The following is a 26,612-nucleotide window of genomic DNA, read 5'->3' as shown; positions in this document are numbered from 1 at the left end:
CCATGGCTCAGCCCACACATCCACAGTCAGGAGCAGAAGAGAATGCACACACTTGCGCCCATGGCTCAGCTCACACATCCACAGTCAGGGGCAGAAGAGAATGCACACACTTGCGCCCATGGCTCAGCTCACACATCCACAGTCAGGGGCAGAAGAGAATGCACACACTTGTGCCCATGGCTCAGCTCACTTTTTCTACTCCTGTGCTGTAACATGAGAGGGCTGGCTTGTTTGTTGGGGTTTTTGTCCCGCCCAGTACCCCACAGCCGGCAAGCCCCAAAGAAAATCACACAGAGATCTCTATAGGTTATAAAGCTGATTGGCCCATTAGATCAGGCTACTTATTAGCTCTTGTACCTTATAGTAACCCATTATTCTGATCTATTTTTGCCATATGGCTCAGTACCTTTTTTAGCTGGCAGGTCACACCCTGCTTTTTTGGAGTCTGGTCGGGAGTGGGAGGAAGCAGCTTTCTACTTCTCAGAATTCTCCTATTCTCCTTGTATCGCCTCTACTTTCTGTCTGGTTTTCCCACCTATACTTCTTGCCTGGCCAATCAACGTTTATTTAAAACATGATTGACAGATTACAGACAATTCTCCAGCACCACTGTGCAGTCCAGGGCACAAATCCAGGGAACTGTGCCACCTACAGGGTACTGTGTCGTCCCAGATCAATTAACACAATCGAGACGGTCCCCACAGACATGCTCCATGGCCAACCTGATCTACACAGTCCCTCACTGAGTGTCTCTTCCCAGGTGATTTTGGATTGGGTCAAGCTGACAATTAAAACTGACCGTGACAGTGATATACAGGCAGGAACATTTTGTCACAAGTCACTGAGTACAAAAACATCCAGGAACAAAGCCACCCTCATGACTTAATACCCAATACTTGATCTTCCAGGATAGTCTCCTTTCTGCTCCCCTCTGTTCCAGGAGCCTGGTCTAGAGGAGATTCTTCAGTAGCTTCACCCAGGAGTGAGCACTATCAACAAAGCACATCACTGGGAGGAGTTGGGGTTTATTGTCTAAAGTGCACAATGCTTGGAGCAGCCTGCTGCTCCCCACCTAAGGCCACTGCTTGAGACTTCTCTTCTTCTGCCCCACTGACCCCAGCTCCTGTCAGTCATCACCTTTCCTTTGTCTTGTGACTCAGTAATCAGTTGATTCTTTACCTATTACCTACTTTCTGTGTGGTGCACCATGTCTTGGGGCATCCCTGTATTTGACCACACCTGTTTTTTTTTTTAAACCTATTATTAAAATTTGATTCTACCTTCCTTTGCCTCTAGCAGTCTTGACTGCCAAACCCTCTGGAGATTTCAGAGTATCCTTGTGGTAGCAAAGGCATGGCAGTGACACCTGGAGCCGGGGGTGAGAAAGCAGCCAGTGTTCAATGTGTCACAGGGCTGTCTCCAGTGAAGAAAACCCACTTTCTTGCATCTCCTGGCTGGGTTGATGAGGGACTGAGAGAGGGAGTTCACCAGAACAAGACAGCAGCACAGGAAGGAGTGACGTTTTCCCCTGCCTGGGGACATAGCTCAGTGGGTGAGATAACCACAAAGCCAGATAACCTAAGTTCAAGGCCTCGAGCATTGCTAGGAGAGACCCAGCTGCTGCTAGCTTGTCTTCTAGCCACCTGTGCACTATGTGTGTGCATGTGTGCCCCTACACCAAAATAAAATAAAATAAAATCGAGACTAGAGAAAGGAACTTTTCCTTGGGGTGACTCTAATGACGACATTTGCACTGTTCTCTGGAATCTTGCTGACTCCCTGTGGGGAAACATTTGTGGTGGTGCGGTGCTTCTTCAGAACTCATGCCGGTAGATATTAATAGGAAAAGCAAGATGGCGTCTTCAGGCCCGGTGGAAGCTGTGTGGAAGAAGTACCCGTGTGTCTTCGCTGGTTTCCTAAATTTGCAAATCTGTTTGTTTTAAATTTAGGTCCAATGTTTCATATCTTGTATGCAATGGAAACCCAAGCACTATAAGCTTCTTTTTGAGACAGAGCCTTAACAGGTACCTCAATAGACTTCCCAAATAAGTAACTCTGGTGGTTCTCAGCCATAATGACAAGATACTGAAGCCTAGCCCACTTGAGAATTGGCAGCATGGATGACCATAACCAAGAAGCCTTTCAGGGCATCTGGAACATGCCCATCACCTAAAAAGACATTGGCCAGAGGCTTCTTACTTTTGGTGATAATCACTTCTTTAACCCTCTATGGGTTTTGACCTAGAAATTTGTCCTCTCAAAAAGAAAGATCTTGGACTCAGGAGATGGGCAGTTTTAATTTAAACCGTGGTATTGGCAGAACACCCAGTGTCTGGTTTCCTGGTGATAAAATAGCCGTGTTTACTTCATGGGCTTGCACTGGAGAATGCATGAAGAAAATCTCAGTAGTGAAAGAAGTGTCTGTACCCCACCTCTGTTTAGTCACACAACCCGTGTCTACCAGCCCCAGTGATGCCCTGACAGGCCCTGACTTTTGCTGATGGTTGTACTGATGTCACTGCATCTGCCTGTGAGTGTCCAGTCGGAATGGCTGTGAATTATATGGAATGAGCAGTTTTCTGGCGCTCTGTGAATGGTTCATACCTTTCCTCTGCTTCAGACATCCTTCTGTTTCTACATGAGGAGTCTCCGGCATTAACTGATCTCCCTATGGCAGCTGGGCACTGCCCTAGATGCTACAGATATAAATAATAATCTGGAATATTTTCACCCTCCAAACACATGAAGAGAAAGTACAGAAGCTTAAAAACAATGAGAATTTGCATACATTGGGCTCATCATGGACTAGTAACCGTGCCAATACTGTAGCAGTTTCCATCTAGCCGTCACAGAAAATCCGTGAATTAGATAGTGCTATTACCTCGATTTTTATAATTGCTTGACCTAGGACTCAACGTGGTTTCCCAAACAGCTAGAGGATCTTAAGAGAGTGTCACAGCTCCATAAAAGTGGTAGTTTTGGTTTGTACTCAAGTACTGAAATACAGCTATTCTGTGTTAACTGTTCTCATTGGCAAAAGTTTGTAATTGAGCTACAACAGTGGCTCTCATTGTATGGGTCACCAGCCCTTTGGGGATTGCACAGCATATATTTACATTATGATTCTTAACAGTAGCAAAATTAAGATTATGAAGTAACAATGAAATACCTTTATGTTGAGGATTGCAACAGCATTAGGAGCTGTATTAAAGGTCACAGCATTAGGATGGTTGGGAACTGCCCACCTACAACCAAAAATGCACCATAAGGGTGTAAAGACACATTAGAAACCATTTGGTAGAATGACTTTATACTTATTAAATATCATTTAAAAACTTTTTCAGAAATTAACTTTTTGCATAGTTCTTCATTGTATTTTTTAATTGTTAGGGTAGTCAACGGAAATCTTGTTACATGGCTGGTTTCAGATTAAAAATAAATACCCTTGCTCCTTCACAAGCAGTAATGGGAGAGTGACCCTTTAATGCAGACATTGGTGAAATGGCAAGGTGTCTAGATGAAGTATTTATATTGATAACTTGAGGAGCTGGTGATAACTGAGCACTTGCTACCTAATAGTTTTCTAAGAATTGTTTGATAGCTTCACAACAACCCTGGAGCATCACAGGGTGTTTGCTATGTGGTGTAGGAGGCCTTTCTGTCTATGTGTTGCTTTCATTTATTGAATAAAGAAACTGCCTTGGCCTTTTGATAGGGCAGAACTTAGGTAGGCGGAGTAGACAGAACTGAATGCTGGGAGAAAGAAAGCAGAGGGAGAAAGCCCCCATGGAGATGCCAGGTCAGACATGCTAAATCTTTCCCGGTAAGCCATAGTCTTGTGGTAAACACAGATTAACAGAAATGGGCTAAATTACGATGTAAGAATTAGCCAATAAAAAGTTAGAACTAATGGTCCAGGCAATGATTTAATTAATATAATTTCTGTGTGATTATTTCGGGTGTAAGCTGGCTGGGCAGTCGGGACGAAAAGCAGGCTCTCTCTCTCAACAGCTGTGCATGCTTCATCCAATCAAGTTTCAAATATTGCTGCCAAGACCCACTTCTCCCATGGTACCCAGCTTCATGCTTTGTTGTGAGCTAGACCCATCAAGGCCAATGCTCTTGCATGCATTTGCATCCAATGCGTATGTGAGACTAGAGAAACTTCCTGGTTTCTCACCACCCAAGAAAAGGGTGGGGATCTTGCTGTCCTACTTCCTATCTTCAGGTCTTTATTCAGAGTATTTTCCTAGGAGTCTGGGAATTGCTGTTTGACCTTAGAGTGGAACCTTTCACTGGCAAGGATAGCCTTTGACGGCCACTGACCTCTGCTCCTGGGATAAGTGAACGTGTTTGGCAATGTACATGAAAAATACTGATTAAATGGGTTCTATTGCTTGGGTACTTCCTGGATGTCAGTGTGTTTATTTTGCAAAACGTGATTGAACTGGTATGAATTTCATAACAAGTCTGGGCCACTAGACAGAAAATACATTTTTTTTGCTAAATAAAATAATATACAAATAAAAGTATATTATTTTGATTAAATGTATGATAGGTCATGTAGGAAAAGATGGTGTAAATTCTCTAGGGCTGATTTAGCATTGAGTGGCTTCTGAAAAAAACTACTCATCATTTGATCATAGCTTTATAAACACTCTTCAGATGTCTATTGGTTTAGATAGACACAATTTAATTTGGGGAAGACTTGACTGCATGGCTCCTCCCATGCTGAATATATTTGAGAGTATTCCAAAGGAGGGCTATTTTTCAAAATACAAGGTGCTATGAACCGAGAGAGAGAAACAAAGGTTACTGTGTTGATGTGGAAATACAAAATAGCTGAGTCCCATTTGGGTATGTTACATTAAACTCTGGCATCAAGGGGACGTAGACAATGCGCTCAGCTCTCTGTGGGTCATTCCACACAGTGCTAATGTTTGGCTCTCTCCATGGTAAGCTCTGGTATGTATGCACTGTCTCCATAGCAACCCCCTCGTTCGGATAACCATCATTAAGGACCACATGAAGCATTACTGCTGAAGGAGATGGTTCTGCCAAGCATTTTCGTTCGCAGCAGTTCTGTTTCTCTATTTAATTTTGTCATATCTGAGGTCTGTTTCTTCATCTTATTTTAACCTAGCCCCTCCTCTTCATGAGGATGGAATAGAGCGTGCATCTTCTTTGCTTGTTAATTGTTGGTTTCAAAATGTGTGTGACACTTGGATGAGTGTTTTGTTGGTACTTCCCTAAGGGAGCACGTTGTAGTTCTATGTCAAATACTGACTTTTTCTTTTTATAATGGGACCGTGCTCATGGATTCTCGTGACCATCTAATGTCTATGACTCAAGTAGCTCTGGCTGTATTTCCCCCCATTTTCAAATCATTTACCCTAAGGTAATGCTGGTGTCCCCAAATAATGCAAATCCTGAATAAGACAAGTAAAAATCAGAATGTGTGTGTGTGCGTATGTGTGTGTTTATATATACATATTGCTACTGGGTGTACAGCTATGTATGCTGAGGCCCGAGGATAACCTTGAACAAGGAAGGAACCTTTCATTTTGTTTTTAAAGGCAATGCTTCTTGCTCATCTGGAACTCACTGAGTTGGCTGGACTCAGCAAGCCTGAGTCATCTGCCTGTCTCCACAGCCCCGAAACTGGTATTTCAAGAGTGAGCCACCATGCCTGCCTGGCTTTCTTTTTTTCTTTGTTCTCTCTCTCTCTCTCTCTCTCTCTCTCTCTCTCTCTTTCTCTCTCTCTCTCTCTTTCTGTGAGCATTTGGGATGGAACCCAGGTCCTATGCTTGAATGACAAGCATTTACCAACTGAGTAATTTCCCCAGCCATAAACATAGTATTTTTAAAAACACTCTTGTAGTGGGGTATGGAAGCATAGGCCTTTAATCCTAAGACTCTGAAGGCAGAGGCAGATGGATCTTGGTGAGTGGTCTACACAGTGAGTTCCAGGTCAGCCAGTGAGACTTTATCTCCAACATCAAACCAAACCAAACAAAACCCGGAAATGCCATTTCATCTAATTGGTCTTCCAGGTGCTCTTAAATGTCTAAGCAATGGAATCACCTTTCCCTTTCCCTTATCTGTGTAAATCTGGCCGCTGTGAGGAAGCCTGGATTCCCACCTGGCTGGAGAGAAACTTCTCTTCCTCTTGCTTCTCTTCTCCAACACACACCAATCAAGCTCACAGGTTAAGCATATTCATAGAGCAAGCAAGAGTGTCAAAACAGCTGCTGTTAAAACGTATGTGTCTAAACAGACTTGGCAGGTGGTGTTTCCATAGTCGTGCAGATGTAGATAGATAGAGATATAGGCAACAATAACCATAAGAAGAGAAGGCCATAAATTTGAAGGGTGTGGAAATGGGAGGCACTGGAATAAGAGAATGGAGGGAAGTGATGTAATTACATTTTAACTTTTAAAAATTTATGTGAAAATTAAATACCAGATTATACTATACCTTGCAAAATATAGACACTGGTGGTTAATTAAAACCTGTAAAATTCCTTTGAGAGATGTTTTCTCACTTAAACCTCTTTGCCTCTGAGGAAAACAAGCTGCAACTGGCAAGCTCTCAGCACTCGGGTGGGATTCTTGATTCTTTTTCACGGACCACAAGAGCACTGAGGTGTCAGACCCAGATTCTGCCCTATGAATGCAGAGAATAATGGTGGAAATCTCAAAGGGCAAGGTGAAGAAGTGACCGCTGCCTTCCCAAGGCTGGAAGTGTCTGTCACGACTAGCTGGAGGACGCCCCTCTTCCAAGTGCTGGGGAGATGGAGGGAAAGAGTCAGAATCCAGCAAGAGAAGGGGACCTATGCACGAGGCTGGTTCACCATGCTGCAAGGGCACAGAGGGAAATCTGCTGCTTTCGCCAAAATGGGAGCAGAGATCAGAGGGAAAGACAGAGTTGTGAGCACAGGATGACTAGGGCCGCTGTGGCCCACCTTCCCTGCAGAGACTGCATGGTGAGACTCACAGTGGGTGCCTGAAACTGCAGATACTGCTCTGCTGATATGTTCATGCACAATGGCGCTATTAGGAAGTTAACACAAGGGGAACTATGTGTTTAACTGCAGGTGGTTTCATACAGCCAAGACAAGGCCACGGAGGGAATTGACACCCAGGGGTGAACAGTGCAGGTTGGTGCAAAGCTGACATCACAAAAAGCAAACCTGTGGGTAACTGGGCATGAGTAGAGTTCAACCAGTCCTGTGTGATCTTGTGCCATAGTGTGCACTGTATGCCTGTGTGTGTGTGTGTGTGTGTGTGTGTGTGTGTGTGTATAAGATGCAGGCGTATGTCAGAACTATACCTTGGAGGACATTTCTCTGTCACTATCTACCTTACTCTTTGAGACAGGTTGTCTTACTGGGACCCGAGACTCCCCAGTTTGATTAGGTTAGCCGGCTAGCAAGCCCTAGGTACCCTCCTGTTTCCCCATTAATATTGAGATCACAAGTGTGTATCACCACACCACCAGATGGTACTGGGGATCAAACTCAGGTCCTGGTGCTTGTGTGGAAGTCTTTTGATAACCCATCTATTTCCCCAGTGCCGAGATTTTTTTAAATATATTCATGAAAATATTGTTTCTGGGAGCCAGCAATTGGGCTCAGCATGCAAAGCTACTTGCTGCCAAACCTGGCAAGCTAAATTCAAACCACATAGTGGAAGGAAAAAACCAACTTCCTCAAACTGGCACTGTAGCATGAGTGTGCACAGATATAGACACATACAATAATAAATAGTATTTTTTAATTTAATTGATGTTTTTAAAAACAACACTAGAATATATACTCTCCCAAGCTAAACACTGATTTGAGTAAAATACTATATGTGTATATATAATTATGGAATAGGAAGTGGTATATAACATCTAACTTGTTCAGTTAGAAAGACATGCTGACCTAGCTGAAGCAGAGGACTGAGCAGAAAATTTGCATCAAGGAGTTGCTTTTCTCCAAATCGGGGGGGAAGCCCACATCACAACTAAAAGTAATTATTTTTGTGTGATGAATTGCTTCCTTATCCACCACACCACTAAAGAGAGACTCACAAATTTGGCTTATTTAGCAAATACCTTTTGGGGGCTCAACATTGAGTCAGTGAGAACATAATTGAGTAGAACGCCTCCCCTCAATATGACAAGATGGTCACAATTATAATGATGAGCATTGTTGGATAACAAGCTGATTGTGGGTACCATGAGTCACTCGGGGCTCGGTTCATTTACATGTGATAAAAATTACAGGATAGTAGTGGAATAGAAGGAGCCAGCCCCCTTCATCTTTTTTCTTCACTGAGTACGCTTTTGTGTCGATCCATTGAGACAGAAAGAACCTAACCAAGGCACATAAAAACCCATCACAGAAGTGAAATGATCTTAAGAAAGAAGATACTGATGAAAATCTTTGCCATCTGTAGCCTGGAAACACTGTGGCATCCAGCCTGCTGGCATACGGGGAACAACTTGCTTCAGTAGTCCCTTACCAGGGCTGACACTTACCGGGTACTTATTGTGAGTGTAGGATTTGAGCCAAGTCTTTAACTCATCGATTTCTTTAATTCCTGTTAGACTGATGTGTTGATGTGCTCTCTGATTGTTAATTTCTATCTGCCAGTGAAGAAATTGCCACAAAAATCATTTAAACAGTTACCCAGAGATCTTCCTATAAACAACTGACTCAAGACTTGAACCCAGGCAATATGAACTGGGAGCTTGCCCGCACACATCACTTCAGTGTGGCGGAAGCTGGACCTATGTTTTTACATCCAGTGAGACCCAGAGATCCTTCTACTTCTAGTCCTGCCACCTCACGGCTCTGGAGTTAAAGGCACATGCTAGCACAGACCCAGTTTTTAATATGCATTCTGAGGAGATAAACCCAAGTCTTTCCCCTTGTGGAGCAAGGCACACCACATGCACACACACCGACAGACATATACACACACACACACCCATCACACACACACAAACAGACACACATACCACACACACTCATATACAGATACACACATCACACACACACACACACACACACACACACACAACCATGCACATCTTCCTTTCAAGAGTTTTACAATATTATTGAAAAACAAAATAATGGAATAAAACCTTGAGGAATACTTTTTGTTGCTAATCACTGACAGTATGACCTGAAACTGTAGACATTGACGTGAACAGGGTTTCTCTGCCTTCCTTGCAACTGCACTGTGAACATGTGGCCTCAGAGCCAAGGGAGGTTTTTGCTTCAGTGTTATCATCCTGGTGATTTTCTGACCTCCAGAAGTCAACCTCCTTCAAATATGTTTGGCTTTGAATTGAAGGCTCAAGAGGGTGTCACTTGAGACCCATGCACCAATGAGACAAATCTCAGTTCTCTGATTTGCTGATCCATCTTCTAGCTCTTGGGGTCTTTGCAAAGCAAATCCATATTCTCACCTTCATGCCATCATCTCAAATTCTGGGTTATGATTCTTTGTCTAGAGTATGCTTATCTTTCTTATAAAGATAGAATTCTTTAAAAAAGATATTTCTGAGTTTCTTTCTAAGTCCTCCGTTTAGGTTTCTGAACACGTTTCAGTGTCTTTTATAAATGGTGGTGACAGGAACTGAGCATAATATTTAACCATCCCAGAAAAAAATGTACCTCAGCTTCTCTTAGAAAATATTCATCAGTTAATGAATTCTCAGTTCTCATTATCTGTTTTGTTCAGAACAAAATGCAGTTGGCTGATATAATCCTCCAGATACCCGGACATTTCATGTGCTGCTACGAAGCTGCGTCTTTCCTGTCCTGGTTTCAAGGAGCTGCATTGAGGCCCTAAATCAGCATCCTTAAACTTATAAATTATCCCTTTAAATTTTATCTTGTTTTATATGGCCCGGTCTTCAACCTATAAAAGGATTTTGATCACTGCATCTGATCCAAAGAGAACTCAAGGAAAAGGAAAAATAGAAGAGCAAAATTATGCACAGCTGGAAATGAGATAAGAATTTTAACATTCTCTGAGAGACACAATATTACAAAACAGAGAAACAATCCTCCCAGGTCACTGTCCCTAATTTGTAGGTTTTCCTGGCAAACAAATTTGTTTCGGCCTTGAGGAGAGAATAGGGATGCTGCAACCATTAATACGGATTCCATCGCGGCCTTCCCGGCATTTATTATAAAGGCTAAATAAAGCACGTCTGAATGTGGCCGGTGTGAGAGAGCATTCGGGACTGTGCACTGGCTGCTTGACTAGCTCTGCTCTACTCTGCCCTGGTTCCTGGGCTATCCTCAGATAGCCTGATGGAAAGCCATAGTTTGGAACAGGTACAAGCATCTTTGAGAAAGAGGGAACAGCTCCTTCTGCTCTCCTTCCCCCAAGAGTCAAAGAGATAATAAAATGTGTTGACTGACAGATATCCAAAAGTATCTGAGAACAAACAAATGGCAGGATTGTTTTAAGCGTAGATTTTTGTGTCGATCCTAACTTTGAAGGTGAAAGGGATGAGAAGAGAGAACCAGTGTTGGCCTGCAAGAGAGGAGTGAGAGAGAAAACAGGGAGAGGGCGCCCAGGAAAGCAAACAGGGAAAGGACTTCCTAGAGTCATCGGCACCTGCCTTACACCCTGGGACTGCTGTGACAAATGCCCACGGACTACGTGGTTTATAAACAAGAGCCCTGTGTTTCTCGTGGTTTCATGGGCTGAGACTCAGTGTTTGGGGTCCGGTATGGCCAGGTTCTGATGAATTCCTGATTTCTCTTAGTATCCTCACATCGAAAAAAGGCAAAAAATTGCCCCAGGGTCTGTTATTTAAAGGTAGGAATTTTACTCACACGGACACCATCCCCCTAACTTGATTACCACCCCCGAAAACCTTGCCTTTTAGTACCCTCACACTAGGGACCAGGAATTCAGTGGATTTGGGGGTGATAAGTCCAGTTCACTTTAATGATGAATTCTATCAGTAGGCCTGCTGTGCCTTAATTAATGCCACCACTGTAACAGAATATCCGGAGCCCAGCAATGTATAAAGAAAAGTTCCCTTTGGGCCTTGAGGTTTAAGGCGCTGAAGAGTTTGAAGATGGGGCCCCAACACCTGTTTAGTTTCCATGGGTCACATGCAAAGTCAACACAAGGCAGAAAACAGACAGCAGTCAGTCATATGTGAAGGAGTAGACTGTGGCAAGCTGACGTAAAATAACTCACTCTTGTGATGAATTCAGTCTCCTCGGAAGTTCATTTGAAAGTTCACAAGGGTTGACCCACCATGATCCAATCATCAGTAGGGCTTTCCCTTCTGCCATCACATTGAGCAGTTAAGTTTCAGTGTGAGTTTTACTGAGACACTCTGACATTCAACCTAACACAGTCCAGTAAACAAGGGAAAAATGAGTGTTGAATTAAAAGATATGGGGACACGTTGTGATGTCTACAAGATCAGTTTCAATAGGAGGGAAGGACAGTGTCTCCTTTTCTTAATTTATGTAACTTTAAATTCAATTCTGATTCTTCGAAAAAGAAAAAAGAAACTTGGGGCTCTATCTTAGCCAGTCATTCAGTCTGGTGTCCTATTTTTACCAGTTTCAGTGCTTAGTTGTTAACATGGTGGTGTTGTTGGAGGATGTTAGTTTGTTTCCTGGCCACCCAGACCCCCGAAATAATCACACAGAAATTATATTATTTGCAATACTGTTTGGCCAATAGCTTAAGCATATCACTGGCCAACTCTTATATCTTAAACTAACCCATCTCCGTTAATCTGTATATCATGTGGCTGTGGCTTACTGGGTAAAGTTCTATCCCTGGAGTCTGTCTCTGGCGGGGCTACATGGTTTCTCCTGACTCCACCTTCTGTCTCCCAGCATTCAGTTTAGTTTTCCCCACCCAGCTCTGCTCTGCCAAACCAGCTTCTTTATTCATTAGCCAACAAAAGCAACACATAGGAAGAAGAGCTTTTCTCACCAACATGGCATGGCTCCTTCCTCTGATTTCATTTTCTTACGACTAAAATCCAGCAGGCTAAGGTAATATCTGAGTTTGTCAGAAACAATCCCCACTCCTGAGTTTTTGTTTAGCTGAATATAAAATTACCAAAGGTCCATTCTCTCTTAGCATATGGAAAGCATAATATTCCTCTTCATTACCATGTTTGTTAACAACTTACTTTCAATCAAAATGTTATTTCTCTGTCATTAGATCCACATTATCCCCCTTGGCCTTGTAAATCTGGGTTTCGCTCTATATGTGAGTGTGGGTTTGTTTTTGTTTGCTGGATCCCACTCGATATGTGGTGTGATTGTTTTGTTTTTTTCTGAAAAGTTCCCAGCCAACTCCCCTTAAAATATCTCATCCTTGACAATCTGTTCATATTTTCCTCAGGCTGAAAATATTATTGAGCATGTGCTAGGACCTCTGTGTTTCCCTTCAGTTTGTGTCCACTCTCTTCTGCTTCAGTCTTTTCCTTTTGTCTTTGCTGCATTCTCTATATATTCTTTGATACTGTAACTTAATTCTTCTGGAAGTTTTTTTTAAATATTATTTTGGATTTATTTATTTTGTTTGCATGAGTGTTTTTTAAATTTATTTATTTATTATTGATTTTTATTGAGCTCTACATTTTTCTCTGCTCCCCTCCCTGTCTCTCCCCTCTCCTTCAGCCCTCCCCCAAGGTCCCCATGCTTCCAATTTACTCAAGAGACCTTGTCTTTTTCTACTTTCTACTTCCCATGTAGATTAGATCTGTGTATGTCTCTCTTAGGGTCCTCATTGTTGTCTAGGTTCTCTGGGATTATGATTTGTGGACTGGTTTTCTTTGCTTTATGTTTAAAAACCACTTTATGAGTGAGTACATGTGATAATTGTCTTTCTGTGCTGGAGTTACCTCACTCAAAATGATGTTTTCTAGCTCCATCCATTTTCCTGCAAAATTCAAGATGTCGTTGTTTTTTTTTTTCAGCTGTGTAGTATTTCATTGTGTAATTGTATCACATTTTCCTTATCCATTCTTTGGTCGAGGAGCATTTAGGTTGTTTACAGGTTCTGGCATGAGTATTTTGACTGCAAGTGAGTATGTGTACCATGTGTGTGCAGTGCCAAAAGGAGCCAGAGGGGGGCATCAGATCTCATGGAACTGGAGATACAAGCTGTTTACAAGTCCCCTAATGGGTACTGGGAATTGATCTTGGTCCTCTCCAAGAGACTGACTAGTGATCCTAACCACTGGGCCACTCTCCAGCTCCTGAGTGTTCTTTGAAGAGAGCATTCCAATGTTTTGGGTTTTCCATTTCTGAAACCTTGTATCTAATATTGTTTCCCTCCAGTTACCTTTATGATAGCCTTTCACACCTTGTATTTTCTGTGTTTCTTCAGCCAGCTGGGTTCCCAAGTAGCTGAAATGAGAAAAAGGCAGCAATCCCAAAATGAAGGAACACAGGCTGTATCTCCAGCACCCGGAAACCAGAGGCCCAACAACACCTGCTGCTTCTGCTGGTGCTGCTGCTGTAGCTGCTCCTGGTAGGTCACCTAAAATGTCTGAAATTAGAGCCAAAGAATATGATTTTGTTGCAATTTAACCACTGACACACTACAGGATATGTTTATCCCCCCCCCCCCAATCAAACCATAAAGAGAAAGACAAGCTGGTCTCCAAGTTTTTTGTCTTATGCTAAATGTCCATGATTCAGGTCTCTTTCCAGGTCCAGATTCACAAAGTGTAGTGAATGTGAAAATCAGTCCATTCAAAATCTCTGAGAGTTCCATGGACCAGACAGCACAAGATGAGACTAGACTTACTGGAACTTTCCATTGAACCCTAAGCCTGGGATTTTTTTCTAGACCCAATTTCCCAAGAGAGCTACTAGCCCTAGCAGTGGCTACTAGGTCTCCTTGGCCTATTTCAAAATCTGACAGAAGGCTCAGGTGGCTGGGTCATCTTCTGCATGGTCTCCACTGGTTTCCAGCATCCATTAAAGTTGCTCTTTGATATGGGATGGAAATCTGTCCTCCTAGTGAATTGGTGGTTATTATAGACATCAGGAAGGCTCAGAAGGCTCAGACTAGTCATTTATGTATATAAACATATATACATATTTATGTATGTATGTATATATGTTTATATATATATATGTTTATATACATATATATGATTTGCTTCCTAAATGATGATTCTCTGTTAGGGAAAGTCATACATGATTAATTTGAATTCAACTTCAGAGGGAGGAAAGAGAGTTCTAGGTGGAGTTGCTGTCTCCATCATAGTTACATTGTTTTTGTCCTCATCACTGCCACAGAGACTACTGAGCACAAGTCTTAGCCCATGAACAACCTAATGAGAGAGTGCGGAGCTTCCTAAGTCAGACTGCCAGAGATCAACTGGTGTCCTTGTTTGTTACCAGCTGTGTGACCGGTAATACATCAGTTCGTCTTTCTGGTCCTCACAGCCTTACCTGTCAAATCATGAATGTAAACCCATACCTCATAAGGCTATAAAATTAAATGAGATGCTACATGTGGTGCCCTGAGAGAAGCGTGTGACACAGAGTGAGCATCTAATGGATTTAGCTCCCCAGGTAATGGATAATCGCATACTGTAATAATAGAATGAGCTCAAAGAGTGCAGTGCAAAATTAAAAAGCCAGCATGGAGGGCCAGCGAGATGGCACAGCAGGCAAAGGGACTTGCCATGTGAGCCTGGTGACCTGAGTTTGATCCCTGGAACCAGCATGGTGACAGCAGAGAAGCAACCCTGTTGGACCATCTTCTGACTCCACAGGCCTGCCACGGCACACCCATTCCTTCACACACACAAACACATGCACAGCATATATACACACAGCAATTATGAAAGTTTAGAAGCAGCATGTAGAGACAACATCATGTGTGATGATATTTAATTTGTATTTTAATAACTAAAGCTCGCCTGAAGATCAGGGAGTAAGACAGCCACACTGATCAGCCGTACAAACCAGGCAGTGGTGCTAGACACACACCTTTAACCCCAGTGGCCACACTAGTCTGCCATAGAAACCGGGTGGTAGTGGTACATGCCTTTAATCCCAGCACTAGGGAGGATTATAAAATGGGAGGAGACAGGTTTCAGGCTCAGTCTCATTCTGAGATTCCTAGAGGCAGGATCGCCATTTCAGACTGACGTAGAGGTACAAGTCAGTGGCTGGCTGCTTTGCTTTTCCGGTCTTCAGGATGAACCCCAATATCTGTCTCTGGAGTTTCATTAATCATACAACAATCATGCCTGCACACACACAAGCATGCACACACATCATGTATGCACACAACAATAATGAATGTTTAGAAATAGCATGTAGATAGATACAACACAGAAATTATTCCAGAAAATAAACCATTTTTTTCTAAATTCTGTATAAATATCAACTACGGTTATACAGTATTAAAAATGTGCTTCTATTTCTCATTTGCTCTTTGCCATGCTCTTGAAATAAGTCATTATTTTATTTGCCTGATAATATTTAGTTTTTGATTTTTTTAACTTTCTTTCATGTGTATGGATATACATGTACATCTATGTGCCATGTGCCTCGTGGTACTAAGAAAGACCAGAGAGAACATCAGATGGTGCTGAACTGCCACGTGGGCTCAGGGAATCGGACCCAGCTCACCTGGAAGAGCAGCCAGTGCTCTTAACCACCGAGCCATCTCCCCAGTTCCAGTTCATTCTTTTCAGAATTAAAATACACTACAATAACCTTAAAGTTGGGCGGCACTTTGTTAGACACCTAATAAACAGACATTGGTCATTTTAATGACAGGGATTTATTCTGAGAGATGTAAGTAGGGCCATTTCTTCCTTTAGATAGCATCATACATTAGACCTAAACAAATGGTAGATCATGCAGGCCAATCACTCCATGCGGATCCTTGAGAACTCAGTAGGCAGGAGATGGATGCTGTCAGTGTGGCCCCTTTGACTAATTTGATGAGTGATATCATCTATTTTATTTTATTTTTGTGTATAGGTATTTTGTGTATATACGTACCACATGCATGCAGTACCTAAAGAAGCCAGAAGGGGGCATCAGATCCCCTTGAACTAGACTTATAGACAGGTGCTGGGAACTGAACATGCGTCCTTCAAAGAACAGCCAGGGCTCTTAACTGCTGACCCACCTCTCCAGACCTGTGACATTGTATGTACTAGTGCACTCTACCAATAAAAAGTACACTACAGTAAATACAAAAATGGATAACAATATAGTTATTTGTCAGCAAGTGTGTGCTGCACATAACTACGTGTGCTGTGTGCTGCTCATGGGACCTACAGAATAGATGACTGTCTACACCATCATCAGAGATGAGTGGGCAGTGTGTTGCACTACACTGCAGTGCCTAAGTTCTCACTAAGATAGGGAATTTAAAGTTCCATTATGGTTAAGGACCAGCGTTACCTATGATCTGCCACTGATGGAAACATTTTGATGTCGTATGTAATTATACTCCATGAGATTTGATTCCATTGCCTCATAGACATCTATGTCTCTGGGACAGTTTGATGTTTACGAACGAGTTAGGGTGTTTGATTATTCAGCTCATTCACAAGCATCAAGTTGTCACCAAACACAGAGTAGTTTCTGGAAGCTGCATACGCCTTCAACACCTTTGGAGTGATAACAGACTCCCGCAAAGGTGTGATGCCGTGGCTGGGTGCTGGGGTGTTAGCTAGCTTGAAACAAGAATGTAGTTGTCAGAATTGCTCTTGTCAGCCATGGTTATGATCCCCTAAAATAATAGTCTATACATTTATGAGACGTGAAAGCTGTGATAGGTAGTTTCTCTTTTAATACGAAATTTTACTCTTTGTGTTCATAATACATAGTGATAAATTCCACTAGGATGTTTTTGTGTTAAGTATATCTTGAGTAGATTCAACCCTCGCCTTCCCCTGTCTCTTCCCTCTCCACCCCTTCTCCTATTCATTCCCCCAGATAGAAGCAATTTAGGTTTTCAGAAAGCACAAAAATTCAATAGCCTTGCATTATGGATTTTAATTATAATTTTGTTTTTAATTTCAGATGAAAATGTCCTTTACACATAAAGTTTTCAGAATTTCATTATTTTTGAACTTTGAATTTAGGAAAGAAAATTCCAAGCTTTACTTTTTTTCAAAAAAAAGAAATGTTCTTTAAAATTTCCAGGCTAGGTCAAAGGGGCAGAACAAAAGCACCATGACAACAAAGTGATTTAGAGCCTGAGAAGCGTTAGGAATCAAAACACGAAACAGCTGTCACCACGGATGGGGACTGTTGCCATGTGACGGGTTTCGCTTCCTTTTAAGGAAATCAAGGGCCGAAAAAAAATAAATTTCTATGTCTAGGAACAAATGTAAATGTTCACGATAGCTCCCCATGATGGGCTTTTAAAATAATGTAGTGTTGGTTTCAGATTTGTATTTCTCATCTGTACTTCACTGACAGCCACCTCTCATTTTATCATTTACCCCCCTTATAAAATTATCAGCATATTTCATGGTAGAAGGGGTGCAGAGTGCATTCCTGCTGGGTCTCCCGACAGTCTCCTCCACATCTAGAGTGGGACATCACTCCTAGTGACGGCTAGGGACTGCCGCCTTGTGAAAGAGCCACTTGCTTCCCTAACACGGTCTCCTCCTGTTGTTCCCTGTGTCCTCCATTTCAAGAAGAAATGTCAGGAAATGAGGTGTGCATCCTTTAACTGCCTCATACATGAACCATGGATGCCCAAAGGACAGTGAACAAAATCTGTGTGCACACCGGGCCTTTTCTGCAGGAAAAGGGGTACTTTGACAGGACCGCTTTCTGAAGGTTCCAGGTCCACCCTTACTTGCTTCTTCAGCTAGCCGGCTCCTGACTGATTCTTTTTACTGAGGAACACTTTGAAACATCCTGCTGCTTCTTGCCGCCTGCTGTCGAGACAGTATGACATATAGGAGCTGCTGAAATGCTTGTACCCAAGACAGCATGTGTGAAGTGCCCTGGGGACTAGAAACTCCTGTGTTCACAAAAGTTCCTTGTATAGGGCATGAAAATCGTTGCAGAGGAAAAGCTTTCCAGGTGTTTTTGAACTGAAAGCCAAAGCTCAAATAATCTGCAAACCTCTCGTGACAGCAAAGGTTGCATTAAAATAACCCAGGCTAGTTTCCCCCCAAGTCACTGGGTGCTGCCTCCTCTTCAATGCCTGCCTGCTTTTGGTGGTGTTCACCAAGCAAGAAAGATTAAAAATGTGAACCCAATGGTCATGGTCTACCCTCCCCCTAGTTCACATGACCTGTCTGATGATGACTGATGGCCAGTGTCTCAGTGCTTTTAGGACTGTGATAAAACAATATGGCCAAAAGCAACTTGAGGCGGAACTATCTTTCATCTTAGACTTCGAGGTAAAAGTCCATCAGTGAGAGAAATAAGCACAGAAACTCAAGAAAGGGAGGAATCTGGAGACAGAAGCTGAAGCAGAAACGACGGGGTGGGGCGGGCAGTGCTGCTTCCTGGCTTGCTCCTCATGGTTTGCTCAGCCTGGTTTCTTACGGCACCCAAGACTACCAGCCCAGGAGTGACATCTCCCACGGCAAGCTGGGCCCTCCCATGTCAATCATCAGACAGAAAAAAAAAAATTCACTACAAGTTTGCCAATGGGCCAATCCGACGGGGACATTTTCTCATTCATGGTTTTCCTCTTTCTAAATGGCTGTGACTTGTGTCAAGTTGACATAAAATGAGCCCGCCCAGTCAGGTCATGGCTAGGGAGAATAAAGGATCCAAAAGCTTCTTGACAGAAGCCATCCTGGGGCTCTTGTTTTCAGTTTCCCTTGGACTCATTCTTCCTCTGACTGTTCTATGTATTAGACATAGTATTGTCATTTGCAATTAAAAGGACTCATGTGATTGAACATTTGGTCACCAGTTGAAGATGCCATTTGGGGAGGCCACATAACCCCCTGCCTTTTCTTTTTAAGGATTAAAGGTTTAAACCTTTTTTTAAAGCCTTACCTTTTGGTGAGGCTTAGCTGGCAGGCATGGGCTACTTGGTGTGCACCTCTGAGGACTATTGCACCCCTGATTCAAGTCTGCATCCCTCTCTGCTTCCTGCCTGTCCCATCTCCACAGAAGACGCTTCCCTGCTATGATGAATTAATAGCCCCCAAGGCTAGAAGCCAAAATAAGAAACAAAACTATCTTCACCAAAAAAAAAAATGATGATGGAAATATGTCTTTTAATTGCATAGGTTGGAAACATACCTGCTATAGAGGTGAGATTAGATGGCAGGCATTTTAATATGCAGTGCACTGACTAGGTTCCATTCATATGATACTTGCAAACTTTTCATTCCCAGGTTGGATACGAACCACTGATAAATACAATTTTCCCAGTCTAACTCACAGTCTCAAATGCTACTTGGGGTATTGTTCACCAGGTTTGGCCAGTGACACTAGATTCTTTACAGGAAAGATTGGTCACAGAATAAATTTAGTAAATTAACTAGTCCTTTGAAACTAAAACTATCTTCTAGACACATTGGTTTCCAGAATTCTCAGACCGTGGGATAGATCTCACTAAGCAAATGTTGAGACCTTCATAAACATGCTTTCGGTTGTCCCTCCCTCCATTTTTAACAAGTACCAAGCCTCTGTAATTCAAAACAGTGCAAGAAGAATGTGCTATTTTATCCTCCGATGCTGTCACCCCTGAGCTCCCTGCCAATGGAAATACTAAGATGCATGCTTCCGAAGCCAAAGGATATTTTTTGCAAAGGAAAACAAAAACCCAAGTCTGCACCATGGTGAAGAAACCGGTCCCTGGAAATACCGAGACTCGCAGCATGCGAGCTGAATGATCTCATTAGAGGCTGCAATGAGCAAGTGTCTCCGGTGTACCTGTCGCCCTCAGAGAGCTGATTCATCTCGCATGAAGAACAACCTGTTCCTCTGAAATGATTTGTCTCTACACAGCACTTATGACAGAATCATCGTGAACATAGCTTATACAGAGGTCCTGGCTTGAGACGCCATCCTACAACGACATGGGGGAAGTTCCTCAGTAGCTCCTATAAGCTATGTGAAGTTTATCAGCGGATCGTAGCTGTCATAGGCCATGGACACAAGCCAAAGAGTGGGCGGTAGGTCTCTGGAACGTCTGTGCAGCATTCATTCATTAAATCACAAGGTTACAGTCGATTGATTATCCATTGTTGGTATGGTTTTATCTCATCAACACTCATTCACCAAGGTCACCCTGTCTCCATGGTGACAACGAATAGAGTCATTAGACAATCCAGGCACCAGTACTTGGTTTGATTACCAGGTTAGCTTTTGAAAGAGCTCAGTACTTCAGCTGCCTCCGATCACATCTAAAACAGACTTAATAGGTCCCTCTCTATCGTGAAGCTGTCGGAATAAAACCTAAGCTGACCTGTGTCCACCACAAATATAGTCTCCCTACCTTTTTTTGAAATTTCACTTACTTTTAAAAAAAAGTGCTTTTCTGTGGAAGAGATGGCTCAGTCTTTGAGAGCACTCGTTGCTCTTGCAGAGGCCCCTGCTTCAGCACCCTGCACTCACGTGGCGGCTCACCACCATCCGGAAGGCCAGGCCCAGGGGATCTGGCGCCCTCTTCTGGCTCCTGTGAGCACTAGGCACACAGTCGGTGTAGTATAAATATGTTAGAGAAAACAATCGCATACATCAAATAAAAATGAATGAACCCTTTAAGGATGAATATTTTCTTTTTTAATATTTATTTATTTATTATGTATACAATATTCTGTCTGTGTGTATGCCTGCAGGCCAGAAGAAGGCACCAGACCCCATTACAGATGGTTGTAAGCCACCATGTGGTTGCTGGGAATTGAACTTAGGACCTTTGGAAGAGTAGGCAATGCTCTTAACCTCTGAGCCCTCTCTCCAGCCCCAGGATGAATATTTTCTAAGTTTCACATTACACAATTTAGGTTTCCAGTGGAAAGATGCAAAGGGAAGAAATGAAATAGTGGATTAATTTATCATGCAGAGCATATTTAGGAGAGTAAAGGGGTCGCCATGACACAATCATAGCGGAAGAAAGATGGTTAACTTGAGTCAGCTCAGTAAGGAGGGAGCCACCTTGGGAGCTAAGACAGCTGTACGTCAGCTAGTTCAGTATAGAACAAAGACAATAGCCCAGCAAACTTTCTGGGGACATCACTGTGATTTCTATGACATGAGTACCCTGAGGTGGGGACAGGAAGAGAGAAGTCTGTGCAGTAGGCAGTGCCATGAGAGGAAAGTAATGCCCTAATCCACGTGTTCCCTCACAGGCAACTGCAGCGGGATGTCATCATGTAATTCTTGATGGTGTCAAATTCATAATCAATATTAATCATCACGTATATCTTTGTTTTGATATCAATATATATGAACATACCTCTCACGGATGACAGCATCGATTGCCAAGTGGAAGGCAAATGTTTACCATTATTTTTAATAAAACCATATATATTTCATAAAAAATATGGAACCATCCCAATTATTCATCCTATATGTGACAGAACAAGGGTAGCACCGAGTGTTTCCTTCTGAATAAAAGCTGCCCTGTCACATTCAAAGACAACACAAAAATTCTCAAGATATTTTTTTTTCCCTTAAATAAAGCTGACTTTCAGGACACAGCATGAGAAGACTAGGCAGTCTGGGATTGGGCAGATCTGGTATGTCTCTTTTATCACATGTAAACATGAAGCCCTTGACAAGTCTCCTCATCCCTCTGAGCTTCAGCTTCTTCTCTAGTACGATGTGAGTAAGAACATAATCAAATCTGTGTATGCGGACACACACACATATGTTCACATGTGTGTGAGCCTACATGTATGCTCATGTGCAGATAGAAAGACCAGAGATAAACCTCAGTTGTCGTCCCTCAATAACCCTCGGACTTGTCTGTTGAAACACAACTTATCACTGCGTGCTCAACAATGAGGCTAGCCTGGCAGGACAGGGCGTCCCCTGGCCACTGCCTCCCTAGCTCTGTACCACATTTTTATATGGGTGCCGGGGCTGGAAATCAGGTCCTCAGGTTTGTATAGCAAGAGTTGTATTTTCCAGCACTTGTGTACATAGAAGCCTTGTACTCTACAATCTTCACATGAGTAATCCTTAACTAAAGTTATCCTGACCTCACAAGTCTCAGTGGACAAGGGATTTTCTGGACATAGTAGGATTTGACTACTGTGTGTTTGCCAATGTTCTCATTAGCACGTTGCCAGTTGATGTAACCAATACCATTTCTGCATTCTCTCTCACTGTGCTTTTGCTCTTGGGTTCTCTGATAACTAGATCTTCTTGAAAGGTGCACCACACCGGCAGAAAACCCTCAGAGCCCCAGAAATTCCATATACAGCCCTCACGTTCCCCTGCATATTAACATTGTTATTGCCGATCATATGTATCCCCAGTGATATCCCCCACGTCTATTCCACAGGAAATCTTAGTCATAGGAACTGGGAAGTCCCAGTCAAGCTATGAATGGGAAATGAATCCCTGCCAACTATGAAGCGCATTTCTGTAGATCAACTGCTAACGTCGTAACCTTCCCCCGTCTGCAGTTTTTGCAAGAACACTAACTGAGTCACACTCTTGCACCCCAGTCGAATAAGTCATGTAAAGAGTAGGGTGAATACCCACACATTCTCTTCAAGACAGTGTCTGTCCACGAATGGGAGTTGCTTTGGCCTCCTCAACCTGAGGTACCTGTTCTTCTCCAAAAGCATCCACTAGCTACTTCTAAATTGCAAAGACAATGACAGTGGGTTGAAAGAGGAGCTTAAATAGCTTCCAGCCCACTCTGAGACCAGAAGAGCCCAATAGCTGGCTTGTAGCTTATACTATCATCTGTATAGTTGGTCTTGTAATTATCTTCATTTTAAGGAAAAACAGAGATTCACACTTCATGCCAAATAAGAAAATTTGGTCCTCTAACTGAACATCAGCTTGCAGAATAGATATAGATTTTAGCCATATCGTTTCTTGTTAAAAGAGCCTGAAAGATCCCAGAGCTAATCAGCTTGTCAATGTACCTAAAATACCTGTTTTGGGATTTGAAATAAAATTTAATACAGAAAAAAAGGATGTTTTTTTTTTAAAACCTACCTTTAAAAAATGTGTATTATGGAGAAAAGTCAAAACGAAGGAGAGATTGAGTCAGGCTGAAAAAAATGTGTCTTTGTTTTCCATGGATTAAAACAAGGAAAATCTTTTTGTTTGTTTGTTTGTTTTCTTCAAGACATGATTTCACTATGTAGTTCTGGCTCTTCTGGAACTTACTCTGTAGAGCAGGCTGACCTCAAACCCACAGAGATCCACCAGCCTCTGCCTCCCAAGTGCTGGATTTAAAAACGTGTGCCACTATGCCTAGCACAAAGTAAACTTTTATGCTCAAGCTAAGCTGAAATTGAAGTGATGTGGAGCGTCTCCTCTCACAATGGCTCTTTTAAAACAATATATATGTATATTATATATGTTTGTCATTATTTACATATAGATATATAGGCTTTCAGCCACCCTTTGTTAGCTAAAACCCTCCCTAAGTATATGTGACTGTTTCCCATACTCACACACAGTACAAAATGACTTGTTATTGGAAGGGATACTGAAAATGCTAATAAGAGTATGCCAGCATCATTCTTTGTTGTTTGTTTTCAGGACAGGTTTCTCTTTGTAGCTGGCTTTCCTGGAACTTTCTCTGAGACTGGGCTGAACTTGAACTTAGAGCCTACCTGCCTTTGCTTCCTCAGCGAGTGCTGGGAGTAACTTTTTTTTGTTTTTGTTTTTTTTTTTTTTTTGATTTTTTTTTGTTTTGTTTTGTTTTGTTTTGTTTTTTGATTTTTCGAGACAGAGTTTCTCCGTAGCTTTTGGTTCCTGTCCTAAAACTAGCTCTTGTAGACCAGGCTGGCCTCGAACTCACAGAGATCTGCCTGCCTCTGCCTCCAGAGTGCTGGGATTAAAGGCGTGCACCACCACCGGCCCAGCTGGGAGTAACTATTGACAGGGGTTTCTGTCCCGCCCAATCCTGCAGCCGTTCAGTCCCAAAGAAACACACAGAGATCTACATTAATTATAAACTTGCAGGCCTCTTAACTTAGGCTTCTTATTAACTAACTCTTACAGCTTAAATTAGTCCATAATTCTTATCTGTGTTAGTCACATGGCTAACCAACCTTTTATCAGTGAGGAATTCTCATCTTGCTTCCTCAGTGTCTGGGTGATGACTGCAGACTGGCCTTTCTTCTTCCCAGAATTCATCTGTTCTGGTTGCCCCACCTATGCTTCCTGCCTGGCTACTGGCCAATCAGCATTTTATTAAACCAGTATAAGTGACAAATCTTTACAGGGAACAAACCATTGTCCCACAGTAAGTAATGGTTTGCACCAGCATGCCCAGCAATGCCAGCATCTTTTAAGACAAAAATATTTCAAAATCAAGTGACTTTGGCCAGGGAATATTCATTCTGAACACAGCTCAAGGTGAAAAATCTACTCTCCCCTTCCATCTTGATTAATACATCCACAAAAAAAAAAGAAAACTAAACAACTATTATCAAAGTCCTTGGAACAACAGAATCATCTAAATGTCTTACACGAAAGAGAATATTTATTTTTCCAAAAAGCATAATTGCTCTCAGAGAGATTTTTGGTCTTTCTTCTGACTTAACCTTGTATTTCTAAAGGAAACATAGCCATCTAGTGGAAGCAACTTTAATAGCATATGATCTTACTCCAGGTATTTAATTAAACATCAATCATAACAGCAACAAAAAGCTGAATGAGTTCTTATTTCGTTACATAATATATGATTGTAAAAAGTAAGACTCTTTGTGATGTGGTATGCTGTGATTGGTTGATCCTCTTGAGACTGGGTCTACAGAGCATGGGTTGACCTTGAAGTTGACCTTCAGCCTCTGATTCTCCAGCCTTCCCATCCCTAGTGTTGGAACTACAAGCGTGCACCACCACGCCTGGCTTTATATGGCTCTGGGAATTGAACGCAGAGCTTCATGCACGTTAGGCAAGCGTTCCACTCATTGGTCTCCATCTTTGTTTTCTTTAGCATTGCATTAAATACACCAACATTGTATGTGTTGCATGACAGTTCCAGACATGAATTTCAAACTGTTCTCTACATACCATTCAAAACCAAGCTATATTACAAACATGGCCGTGGAGATGTTCACCTCTCAGTTCAAAACTGACCTATTCTCTGCCTGACATTGAAGGCATCCTTGGCCACTGTCTGACTTCAGTGTGTTTGTGCTTCGTCTGCTATTGTTTCAGTGTGCTGTGTTCTGGGGTGGGTGTGGGTTTGAGTGAAGACGGTAGTGTTGTTTGTGTCTGGTGTGTGCATTCTGTGTGCCCCGTGTTGTGAACAAATGCCCTTAGCACTCTGATATGCCCCTCCCACAGATTTTCTCTAAGATTGGGCCACTTCTGTGAGTAACTGAAAAGGTAAAACATCCAGGACAGCTTTTCGAAGAAGAGGCAGTGGTCATGCTGCCGAGCAAAGCCAGCATGAGGCTGGAGGTCAGAGGATGTCGGCCCCAGCTTGCTGCGGTTGGGGGCAGTGTGTGAGTAGGCCTGAGCACCTCTGTCCTTGCAAATGAAAAGGTGCTGGTCCCTGATCCCTGATGAGGGTGGTGCCCTTCCGGAGCTTTGCTGTCACCGTGGGCTAAATCTGTGCACTTTACCCATTCCTCACTGCATTTTACATAAATACGTGTGATCATCTGCGATTCCAGCATCACCATGGCTACTGCGAAGGTTTCATGATATTTACCACTTTCTCAAAGCCTTGTTTCTAAGCACTGATTGTTTTCTTACAGCAGCTGACCGCCTTCCAAAATGAAGAGTGCTTTATTTCTTATAAAGGGCAAGGAAAGCCGCCTCCAGCTTCAGTCGTTTTTCCCCGCCCCTCCCACCTCTTTACTCCCCACCCCCTCACTCATCCCCCATCACAATTCACGCTGCTCTGCAATCAATCCACCATCCATGCGCAAAGCCCACTTTTCTTGCTCTCTCAAATGTACTAGACATATTTCCTTCCGTCCTGAGGTCACCAGGCCTGAGAATCTCTAGCGAGTTTCCATGATTGCTTTTGCAGCTATAGCCTGGGTTGCTGAGGCTCCATGCCCCTGAAGTGTGTAGGCTTTGATGGAGAGCCCCACAGGGAGCACGGTGGGTGTGTCTCCTTCTCTTTGTGTCTTAGATCAGAAGGTAGAAATGTCTATTTAACTGTTATCAACCTGAAAGTGAAGAAGGAAAAAAAGTCACATAACTTAAGGAGTGAGCAGTCGACTCTGACTTACAATTCCAGGTGTAGTCCATGATGGCAGGGAAATCAACATATGGGGAGCTTGAAACAGCTGGCCACATCACATCCGCAGTCAAGAAATAGCAATGAACATGTTTTAATGTCCAACTCCCTTCCCCCATTTTATATAGTCTAGAACCCCCTACAAGATTCTTAGTCCCACCGACCATCAAGTTGGGTCACCTTATACTAACTAATACAGTCAATATAACCCCCATAGGCAGGCCCAGGGGCCCATTTCTCCAGCGATTCTAGAA

At 42.7% G+C, this 26,612-nt stretch overlaps 1 protein-coding gene across 3 annotated transcripts in view; it reads left to right on the top strand.

Moving 5' to 3' along the window:
• Nucleotides 1-26,612, top strand: part of Rgs17 (regulator of G protein signaling 17) — an 86,731-nt gene that overhangs the window by 43,737 nt on the left and 16,382 nt on the right. For all 3 annotated transcript variants that reach the window (XM_041680087.1, XM_041680088.1, XM_041680090.1), the window contains exon 2: nucleotides 13,384-13,527. In XM_041680087.1, coding sequence (XP_041536021.1) covers nucleotides 13,409-13,527 — 119 coding nt within the window. In that variant the 5' untranslated portion in view covers nucleotides 13,384-13,408. The remainder of the gene's footprint in view (nucleotides 1-13,383; nucleotides 13,528-26,612) is intronic.

Source organism: Microtus oregoni, unplaced genomic scaffold (genome assembly GCF_018167655.1).
Source record: "Microtus oregoni isolate MIOR12 unplaced genomic scaffold, Mior012 000033F_ref0000390, whole genome shotgun sequence".
Classification (NCBI taxonomy): Eukaryota; Metazoa; Chordata; class Mammalia; order Rodentia; family Cricetidae; genus Microtus; species Microtus oregoni.
The sequence above is the reverse complement of the archived record's forward strand: the minus strand, read 5'-3'. Positions and strand labels throughout refer to the sequence as shown.